Below are 11,524 nucleotides of genomic sequence, written 5' to 3'. Positions count from 1 at the left end.
GAGGAGGGGGGGGGAAATGGCGATGGGGGGATGCGGCGAGGAGGATCTCTCCCTCTCTTCTTCCTGGCCGTCGCTAGGCCCCATGAATAGGAGTGTCTGGTTCATTTACAGGTACAGGCTGTTTTTGATTTCTCACTGGTCGCAGGGCTGGAGGATAGAGGGATGGTGAGAGGGAGGGAGGGAGGGAGGCAGGGAGAGGAGCATGCATGTGGACATGGATGGTAGACTGGAGTGATTAGGAAGACTAATCGATAGACAGATGGGATGTGTTGCAATGCATGAGCCTGTACGTGCGTCCGTGTGTGCGTCCGTGTGTGTGTGTGTGTGTCTGTGTGTGTGTGTGTGTGTGTAGTGAGGAAGGAGAGACGCATGCACAGCCCGGTACATTAGCAGTAACGTTACAGCCTAGCTGTGTCTCCATGTACATTAATCACTCTCCTCTCCCTCTCCTTTCCGTGTCTGTACGTCTGCCTTCAGTAGCAACACAGTACCGACACAACTGTCTGATAATTGCTGCTTCTCTCATCTGCAGAATGTGTGTGTGTGTCGTGTTTCTGGGTCTCTGTGTGTGACGGTCTGTGAGCTGTTGTTGATTGAGAACAAGGTATAGGAGGCAGATCTATAACATGTATTCCCGCTAGTGGCTCTGCTTCAACTGTGTCTGCATATGGTGTGTGTATGTGTGTGTGTTATCAATGTGTGTCCCTGTGTATGTATACAAACATTAGTGTGCATGTCACAGCACTGAAATGGTATAAGAGAATAAGAAGTGGTTTGAGTGGTGCATGCCGTGCCATGGGTAGCAGTCCCCCTTGTTATGCTTCTAGATGATGTTACCAATACTTATAGCAGAGCTGGGACGATAAACCCAAAATGATCCACACCGACCATACCGATCACTTATCGCAGGCATTTTGCTGTTACCGTTCATTACGATAAGTATCCCATACTAGAGAAATGTGAAGTTCTACACGTGCTTTTACACCTGCATTGCTGTTTGGGGTTCTAGGCTGGGTTTCTGTACAGCACTTTGTGACATCAGCTGATGTAAGAAGGGCTTTATAAATACATTTGATTGAAGTTTGAAATTAAATAAGTTTGCTAATATGGGTGATTGTTAATGGGACAACCATCAAACTAGTAGTAGTAGTTTAAAGGATACTAGTTATAAACTGTGGTGCACATTAATTAATGTTATAAACTGTGGTGCACATTAATGTTATAAACTGTGGTGCACATTCATGTTATAAACTGTGGTGCACATTCATGTTATAAACTGTGGTGCACATTCATGTTATAAACTGTGGTGCACATTCATGTTATAAACTGTGGTGCACATTAATTAATGTTATAAACTGTGGTGCACATTAATTAATGTTATAAACTGTGGTGCACATTCATGTTATAAACTGTGGTGCACATTCATGTTATAAACTGTGGTGCACATTAATTCATGTTATAAACTGTGGTGCACATTAATTAATGTTATAAACTGTGGTGCACATTAATGTTATAAACTGTGGTGCACATTAATTAATGTTATAAACTGTGGTTCACATTAATGTTATAAACTGTGGTGCACATTAATTAATGTTATAAACTGTGGTGCACATTAATTAATGTTATAAACTGTGGTGCACATTAATTAATGTTATAAACTGTGGTGCACATTAATTAATGTTATAAACTGTGGTTCACATGAATTAATGTTATAAACTGTGGTGCACATTAATTAATGTTATAAACTTTGGTGCACATTAATTAATGTTATAAACTGTGGTTCACATTAATGTTATAAACTGTGGTGCACATTAATGTTATAAACTGTGGTTCACATTAATTAATGTTATAAACTGTGGTGCACATTAATTAATGTTATAAACTGTGGTGCACATTAATTAATGTTATAAACTGCGGTGCACATTAATTAATGTTATAAACTGTGGTTCACATTAATTAATGTTATAAACTGTGGTTCACATTAATGTTATAAACTGTGGTGCACATTAATGTTATAAACTGTGGTTCACATTAATTAATGTTATAAACTGTGGTGCACATTAATTAATGTTATAAACTGTGGTGCACATTAATTAATTTTATAAACTGTGGTGCACGTTCATGTTATAAACTGTGGTGCACATTAATGTTATAAACGTATCATTCTATTTATCGTTGTAGCATTAATTGAGGTAATTTATCACGATAGGGATTTTTGTCCATATCACCCAGCTCTAACTTATAGATTGTGTTGCATGGATCAGTTACGTTGGAGATACAGTAGGTATGTATGTTGGAGATGCGTATATTGGAGGAACATGGTTAGATGATTGTGTGGTGTTATTACGGTATGCACAACCTTGAGTTGGTGACAGACTTGATGACAGGGGAGCTTGTGTCAGTATAGATACCACTGGGCTGCAGTCCAGAGGAATGTTCGTGTGAGGAACATAACCAACCTAACAAACCAATCCCCTAGTTGTGCCGGGTTCCAAATTACACCTTATTCCCCATATAGATCCCATATAGATCTCTGGTCAACAGTGGTGCACTAGGCTCAATTATGAGGAAGTTGTCATTACAGATGGATGCAGTCCGTGATTGTGTGGTGCTCATTGGTTCATGCTGGCAAATGACTGTATTTAAGTGAGTTGCTATGCGAGTTGCTATGCCAGTGGAGGGGACGGCATGGGTAAAGAAGAAGAAGGGAAGAAAAACAGTCAAGCAACATACAGTATGTAAACATTATTAAAGGTAAACAGTATGTTGACAGTAGCTGGTTGAATCATTGGATGACTGGTTAGCTAACTCAGTGACATTATATGTGGTTGAATGTTTGGATGACTGGTTAGCTAACTCAGTGACATTATATGTGGTTGAATGTTTGGATGACTGGTTAGCTAACTCAGTGACATTATATGTGGTTGAATGTTTGGATGACTGGTTAGCTAACTCAGTGACATTATATGTGGTTGAATGTTTGGATGACTGGTTAACTAACTAAACTAGGTCTTCCAAAAGGGGATCAAGTGGCTGACATGCAGGTGCTTGTGGGTATTCTCACTTCTTCTGTGGTCTTTCCATGATAGCTCCATGTACTATAGTTAGATAGCAACTGGAAACTGCCAATTATCGTCATCTCCCATACTCATTATCCCCTGTTTATTCATGAGGCTATTTTAGCGAGGCGGACAAACATAACCTGACCTCTTTATTGGCTCTACATGTGAGGGTTCTTCTTCTTCTTTGGATGACTACGTCTGTGTCATCAGAGCACCTAGCTGTGCATACATTTCTCTCTTCCAGTGTAGTCAGACCTCTCTATGTTACACCAGCTAGATCCTACGTCCAGTAGGTTGTTGCTCAGGCAACCGCCATCATCATATATAGCCTAGCATCTTAGAGAGTGAGGTTCTGGAACAACATCTCTGGTCTTTCTGTCAACCAACCCAGCGCAATCTTACTCTACCTCGCCCAGTCACCGACACAAGGCTGCCAAGCGAGCCCCTGGTCTGGTGCATTATGTCATCAGCTGACCCCTGACCCCAGAGAGAACACAGGAAATACAAAACCCACTGCCCAGCTCTGGGGAGCCGAGTCAGGGCAGAGTCAGTTAAATGTTTATATTCATGTGCTTAAAAAATGTGCCCTCATTTCAGAAGGTCCCTGACCCCTCCCACCTCCCTCTCTCTCCCAGGATTAAGGCTCCCTCCTGGTGCAGTGTGCATGTATGCAGGGGGATACCTATCTCCTACCTCTCTCTCTCTCCTACCTCTCTCTCTCCTACCTCTCTCTCTCTTTCTCTTCTTCCTGCTGTCCCCTTTTTCCACTCCTTTTTTTAATGTATCTCATGTTATCGCTAAGTGTCTCTCCCCATCTCTCTCTCTGTCCTCTCTCTTAGTGACTACATCATCAAGGAGAAGACAGTGCTTCTGCAGAAAAAAGACAGTGAGGGTTTTGGCTTTGTGCTGAGAGGAGCCAAGGGTAAGGAAACACGTGCGATCAGCTGTTGATAGACAGTCAGACATACAGACGGGCCTTTAACAGGCACACACACACACACAGGCACACACACACAGATGAACACACTTGGACAGTCTCACTGTGCTGCATCGGCTTCATCAGTCTAGTTATATACAGTGGGTATGACATAATGTTGGTGACCCCTCTGTTCTCTGTCTTCAGCTCAGACCCCCATCGAGGAGTTCACTCCCACCCCAGCCTTCCCAGCACTGCAGTACCTGGAGTCTGTCGACGAAGGAGGCGTGGCCTGGAGAGCCGGTCTGAGAATGGGAGACTTCCTCATTGAGGTGTGTGCTGCTAGGGCATGATGGGAGCTGTAGTTGGATCCTTCACAATGACTGTTATTATGAAAAATCACCCTCTCTAACCAATTACATGGACTTCTTCTTCTTCCCCCCCCCCCCCCCCCTCTCAGGTGAATGGTCAGAATGTGGTGAAGGTGGGACACAGGCAGGTGGTCAACATGATCAGGCAAGGTGGAAACGCCCTCATGGTCAAGGTTGTCATGGTAACACGCAACCCTGACATGGAGGATGGCCAGAGAAAGAAAAGTAAGAGACAACACAGGGTCTGGAACTACGACAACGATGATGGCGACGAGGATGAGTATGAGGACGAGGATGATGATGCTTTCCTTTCTCCACAGTCCCCCAGCAGAGTAAAAGACTAACCACTCCGGCCATCGCTCTCCGCTCCAAATCCATGACCTCAGAACTGGAGGAGATGGGTAAGACATGGGGGAGACGGGTTGGGTTCTGGGTAGAGACAGGAAAGACAGAAGGACAGAGGAGGAAAGGGAGACCAGGAATATACGGAGAGGGAAAGAGCATCTAGAAGGAATACAGAGGAATGTATAACAGAGGGAGATGTACGTCTGGAGATAGAGAGAAATGATGAGAAGAGAAGGTGAAAGACAGGAGGGATGGGTGGAGCTTAAGATGCATGAAGTGAAAAAAGCGAGAGAGGAAAGAACCCACTGTGCACAGACGTGGACGTCTATTCCACGTTGATTCAACGTAATTTTATTGAGATGACGTGGAAAAAACGTTGATTCAACCAGTGTGTGCCCAGTGGGAAAGGAAAGGCAAAAAGGGGATACAGTCACAGAGAGGTATGCTGTGATGGACAGAGGGAAGAAAAGGAGGGGAAGCAGAGAGAGGCAGAGAAGTGACACTGTCATGTACTGTCTGAGTGTCCAGGGAAAGGTGTCAGAACCTTAATGGTGACAGCATTGTTAGGGTATCAACATGGATGAGAGTCTCAATGCATTTCACTGTTCTTTCAGAGGTTCCACACTGTCACTTCCAGCACCCCCACTACAGGTAACCCCCCAAACAATGACCCCACCCACCCCCTGATCCTTCTCACTGCGCCCCCCTTTACCCCCTGACCCCCTGCACCCCCCAGCCCTATAACCCTAGCACCCCCAGACCAGTCCCACGTCTCCACAAACACACCTACACTGGCTGAGTGTGTTGTTGCCAGGGTAACACTGCAGGGGGTGGGTGTCACTCGGAGGGAGACTACTGTAGATGCTGCTGCGGTCTCTACTGAGCATGCTCACTTTGCCCATGATGATGATTTATGGGAGCAGATAATATGAGAGGCAAGCGGGAGCCTCTGAGTATTCCCTATCTGATCCTAGGTCAGATTCCAGCTCATTCCAACACTCCCACATGTCACTCTCCCTTACAAGCCAGTCTGCTGGGACATTACTCCTGTCCTCAATACACACTGCTTATTATCTCATGTAGTGCAGAGTCAGGATAAGATCCAGATGGTTGGGTAACTACTAGCTTACTGTACCCCTGACTATCCCCTCATCACCCCTCTCTGTGGTCCAAACCCCTGACTATCCGCTCATCACCCCTCTCTGTGGTCCAAACCCCTGACTATCCGCTCATCACCCCTCTCTGTGGTCCAAACCCCTGACTATCCCCTCATCACCCCTCTCTGTGGTCCAAACCCCTGACTATCCCCTCATCACCCCTCTCTGTGGTCCAAACCCCTGACTATCCGCTCATCACCCCTCTCTGTGGTCCAAACCCCTGACTATCCCCTCATCACCCCTCTCTGTGGTCCAAACCCCTGACTATCCCCTCATCACCCCTCTCTGTGGTCCAAACCCCTGACTATACCCTCATCACCCCTCTCTGTGGTCCAACCCCCCTGACTATCCGCTCATCACCCCTCTCTGTGGTCCAACCCCCCTGACTATCCCCCCATCACCCCTCTCTGTGGTCCAACCCCCCTGACTATCCCCCCATCACCCCTCTCTGTGGTCCAAACCCCTGACTATCCCCTCATCACCCCTCTCTGTGGTCCAAACCCCTGACTATCCCCTCATCACCCCTCTCTCTGGTCCAAACCCCTGACTATCCCCTCATCACCCCTCTCTGTGGTCCAAACCCCTGACTATCCCCTCATCACCCCTCTCTGTGGTCCAACCCCCCTGACTATCCCCTCATCACCCCTCTCTGTGGTCCAACCCCCCTGACTATCCCCTCATCACCCCTCTCTGTGGTCCAACCCCCCTGACTATCCCCTCATCACCCCTCTCTGTGGTCCAACCCCCCTGACTATCCCCTCATCACCCCTCTCTGTGGTCCAACCCCCCTGACTATCCCCTCATCACCCCTCTCTGTGGTACAAACCCCTGACTATCCCCCCCATCACCCCTCTCTGTGGTCCAAACCCCTGACTATCCGCCCATCACCCCTCTCTGTGGTCCAAACCCCTGACTATCCCCCCATCACCCCTCTCTGTGGTCCAAACCCCTGACTATCCCCTCTCTGTGGTCCAAACCCCTGACTATCCCCTCATCACCCCTCGCTGTGGTCCAAACCCCTGACTATCCCCTCATCACCCCTCTCTGTGGTCCAAACCCCTGACTATCCCCCCATCACCCCTCTCTGTGGTCCAAACCCCTGACTATCCCCTCATCACCCCTCTCTGTGGTCCAACCCCCTGACTATCCCCTCATCACCCCTCTCTGTGGTCCAACCCCCCTGACTATCCCCTCATCACCCCTCTCTGTGATCCAACCCCCCTGACTATCCCCTCATCACCCCTCTCTGTGGTCCAACCCCCCTGACTATCCCCTCATCACCCCTCTCTGTTGTCCAAACCCCTGACTATCCCCTCATCACCCCTCTCTGTGGTCCAAACCCCCTGACTATCCCCTCATCACCCCTCTCTGTGGTCCAACCCCCCTGACTATCCCCTCATCACCCCTCTCTGTGATCCAACCCCCCTGACTATCCCCTCATCACCCCTCTCTGTGGTCCAACCCCCCTGACTATCCCATTATCACCCCTCTCTGTGGTCCAAACCCCCTGACTATCCCCTCATCACCCCTCTCTGTGGTCCAAACCCCCTGACTATCCCCTTATCACCCCTCTCTGTGGTCCAAACCCCCTGACTATCCCCTCATCACCCCTCTCTGTGGTCCAACCCCCCTGACTATCCCCTCATCACCCCTCTCTGTGGTCCAAACCCCCTGACTATCCCCTCATCACCCCTCTCTGTGGTCCAACCCCCCTGACTATCCCATTATCACCCCTCTCTGTGGTCCAAACCCCCTGACTATCCCCTCATCACCCCTCTCTGTGGTCCAAACCCCCTGACTATCCCATTATCACCCCTCTCTGTGGTCCAAACCCCCTGACTATCCCCTCATCACCCCTCTCTGTGGTCCAAACCCCCTGACTATCCCCTTATCACCCCTCTATATGGTCTAAACCCCCTGACCCTCATGACCCCTCTCTGTGGTCCAAACCCCTGACTGACTGATTGACACACAGCATGAGCAGCCGCCCCCACAGACCCCCCCTGCCCTGCCCTGATCTCCCCCCACCTGTAAACCAATGATCACTACCCCTATAGTATGGAACATCCCAAACCTACACTACACTAATGTTACAACCCCTCGTCCCACTACTACACAAACCTTAATGCTGTAATAGCAGTATATATACTGTATAACCCCACACATACATGACCCCTGTTCAGGGTGATAATGCAGCTATACTCTCCATATTTCATGTATAACCATACAGTAGATATATTTGTTTAATTTAATCTTCATAAACAAACATATGCTATAAAGATCTCTTTTCATACAAAAGTCTGTCCTGCAACTGTTCTTTATGGATCAACTTCTGCTCCTCATTCCATATGCGCGTCCCCTAAAGCAAGGTTTCAGGAGCAGAATGTGTGATGGAGCCATATCAGCCTGTGCCATATGCTTATTCTAATGCCATGAATGAATATAGCTACCTCTGACAATGCCCATTAAACTGTCTCACCTCTATGTTTGGTGCAGAGTCCCAGTTCACCTGGAAGTCACGCTGCAAGATAGCACCAGCATTAACATGGAAATGATATCACACACTTACCTGAGTTCTTCAGCGTTGTTTTAACAGCACGTTTCAATTCTAAAGCAGTAGCCTAAGCATCGATTACAAGGCTAATGACAGTATGCTATCTTTCTTTTTACTGGAAAGTTGTTCAACAGTTATTACACACAGTGTTGTTTTCTAAACTGAATGATTTGGCGTGTCTGAAATGAAATGACCCTAACGTAATTCAGCTAACATTTAAGACATTTTAACAAAACACTTAACCAGACTACTTTCCTACCACTCACCACCTCTAAAAACGTGGTCCCCACAATACACAAGCTCACAGTCACAGGGGGCTGTTTGAACCCCTCTCTAAACCCGTCTGTAGAACCCTGTGGTCTACTCACGCTCCCCTACTCTGTTTAAACCTCTGTCTTTCCTCTGAACTCACTGCACTTCCCTGGTGGGGACGCGTCACAGTGGAGAGAGGTGAGAGATTTGTGTGTGTGTGTGTGTGTGTGTGTGTGTGTGTGTGTGTGTGTGTGTGTGTGTGTGTGTGTGTGTGTGTGTGTGTGTGTGTGTGTGTGTGTGTGTGTGTCACAAAGAGGACACAGACATTTCTGATTGCAGCACACATAGGAATATAAGTATTACTTACTATGATGGTGTTACAGTAACTCAAGTGATGGTGTTACAGTAACTCAAGTGATGGTGTTACAGTAACTCAAGTGATGGTGTTACAGTAACTCAAGTGATGGTGTTACAGTAACTCAAGTGATGGTGTTACAGTAACTCAAGTGATGGTGTTACAGTAACTCAAGTGATGGTGTTACAGTAACTCAAGTGATGGTGTTACAGTAACTCAAGTGATGGTGTTACAGTAACTCAAGTGATGGTGTTACAGTAACTCAAGTGATGGTGTTACAGTAACTCAAGTGATGGTGTTACAGTAACTCAAGTGATGGTGTTACAGTAACTCAAGTGATGGTGTTACAGTAACTCAAGTGATGGTGTTACAGTAACTCAAGTGCCAAAGTTAACGTCTGCCTTTGCCTTGTCCTCAGCTGCTACCCCCTGGAAAAAGAAATCAGGTACAAATCACAAACTTCTTTTATGCTTTGTGTTTTTATCTGTTAAAACTGCAAACGTCTCTGCTAGCCAGTTAGCATTCAGTCAGCTTACTGGGTTTTTCCATATCCTTTCAGAATTTGAGTCTTCACAAGTTACAGAGAAGAAGAGGACAGTCTATCAGATGGCTTTGAGTAAGAGACTTCATATGCATGTACAGCATCAGGGGAATAGCCGGGCTTTATTTTTCACATAGCAATAAATTCCCCCTCAGTGGGTGGATGTGTGGTGGAGTGTTTGTTGGCCTGATTTGACCCTCTCTCCTCTCCCTCACCCTTTCCCTCCTCCACTCTGTCGCATCCTCTTCTCTGACCTCTATACCACTTGTTTCCCTTTCTCCATCTCTCTCTTTCGCGCCCTGTCTCTCTGTCTCTCTATCGGTCCGTCTCCCTCTCTCCGTCTCTCTCTCTCCGTCTCTCTCTCCGTCTCTCTCTCTCTGTCCGTCTCTCTCCCTCTGTCTCTTTCTCTCTCCGTCTCTCTCGCGCGCCCTGTCTCTCTGTCTCTCTGTCTCTCTCTCTCTCTCTCTCTCTCTCTCTCTCTCTATCGGTCCATCTCTCTCCATCTCTCCGTCTCCCTCTCTCTGTCTCTCTCACTCTCCGTCTCTCGCTCTCCAACTCTCCCTCTCCCTGTCTCTGTCTCTCTGTCTCTCTCTGTTTCCGTCTCTCGCTATCCATCTCTCTCTCCGTCTCTCTCTCTCTCTCCGTCTCTCTTTCTCACTGTCTCAGATAAGCTAGATGAGATCCTGGCAGCAGCTCAGCAGACAATCAGCACCAATGAGGGGCCAGGGACGCGGGGTCAGGGGGCAAGGAGAGACAGGAGCCGGGGCTCCTTTTACGCCAATGAGGTGTGTATGTGTCGGCGTTGCGTGTGTGCTGGTGCGCGTGTGTGTGTGCGAGCGCCCGTGTTCACTATCACCTGTCATGGGGTTGAGAGGAACAGTTTGTCCTGTAGTGTTCCTATGGTAACACCCACATCTTTAGGAGATGCTACACCATGTCATTCAGTGGTTAGCTTGATGCAACACCCATACAAATAAGATTGGTTTGACTGCCTAAGCTACTATACTACTAGAAATGAACTATTTTACAAGTAATTGACAGCTCTTTCATGAATAGTAAAGCTATTTTATTCACTTACTGTACCACAGTACCACAGTCTGCAAAGTTGATTCTGTTATATAAGTTCTATCCTTTCTGAACATTGTCCTCTGCTCCCTCTTCCCTCTCTTGTTGTGCAGCCAAATTACGACCAATCAGAAATGGGGATGACAGGGCTGGGCTATGACCGCGCCCAGTTCACATCAGGCCACGCCCCTCCACACGGTATGCTGCGACAGAAATCCATCGGTGAGGCTGTCTCTCTGTCTGTCTGGCCAGCCCTCTGGCCGGCCTGTCCGTCTGTCTGTCCTCTAGACTCTTAAAGGCCTGTGCTGTAACACACTGTCTGCAGCTGTAGCATACCATGTGCTTCATGTCTACCTATTCTGTCTCTGTCCTGCAGTTTACATACATGTTACTCTGGTTCATGTTGTAGTATGCTTCTGCTGTATAGCAGTATTATATGTGTTGTACTGTACTAAAATGTTTGTAGGCTGATACACTGTTTCTAGGAGCTGTTCATCACAGAAGCTGAGCTGGAACTGTGGTTCAATGTGACACAGCTAAAGACGATGGACTTCTCCTGTGACTCGCCAAGTAAAAGGCGGTATAACATCACACCCTGTTGGCAAATGACCGTTGCTGTACTTTTACCAGTACATACAGAATGATATTGCTGGTCATCATCTCTGCTAGAGGACAGACAGACTTACAGATGAAGGAGAGGACCGCCTGACAATTAGACAGACAGGCAGGCAGTTACAAAGACAGACAGACAGCCTCCCACATTAATCATCTGTTCTTTTGTTCGAGCAGTATTTTCTCTGTACCATTCCTCTACCCTGTCCCTCGCCCCTCTTCTCACTCTGCTCTGTCTCTATCCTCCATCCCTATACCTCAGTCCCTCTCTCTCTCATCAGTCCTTTTCATTCC

The 11,524-nt window shown here is 47.3% G+C and overlaps 1 protein-coding gene across 1 annotated transcript in view; it reads left to right on the top strand.

The window, feature by feature from the left end:
- LOC139565489 (SH3 and multiple ankyrin repeat domains protein 1-like) overlaps positions 1–11,524 on the top strand; it is a 153,082-nt gene that overhangs the window by 122,702 nt on the left and 18,856 nt on the right. Inside the window, exons 16-24 of the mRNA XM_071385881.1 lie at positions 3,902–3,984; positions 4,186–4,310; positions 4,439–4,574; positions 4,670–4,750; positions 8,847–8,855; positions 9,431–9,457; positions 9,572–9,628; positions 10,220–10,338; positions 10,732–10,840. Of these exons, the coding sequence (XP_071241982.1) occupies positions 3,902–3,984; positions 4,186–4,310; positions 4,439–4,574; positions 4,670–4,750; positions 8,847–8,855; positions 9,431–9,457; positions 9,572–9,628; positions 10,220–10,338; positions 10,732–10,840 (746 nt within the window). The remainder of the gene's footprint in view (positions 1–3,901; positions 3,985–4,185; positions 4,311–4,438; positions 4,575–4,669; positions 4,751–8,846; positions 8,856–9,430; positions 9,458–9,571; positions 9,629–10,219; positions 10,339–10,731; positions 10,841–11,524) is intronic.

The sequence above is a fragment of the Salvelinus alpinus genome, chromosome 36, assembly GCF_045679555.1.
Source record: "Salvelinus alpinus chromosome 36, SLU_Salpinus.1, whole genome shotgun sequence".
Classification (NCBI taxonomy): Eukaryota; Metazoa; Chordata; class Actinopteri; order Salmoniformes; family Salmonidae; genus Salvelinus; species Salvelinus alpinus.
Note: the sequence above shows the minus strand (reverse complement) of the source record. Positions and strands in the feature narration are given on the sequence as shown.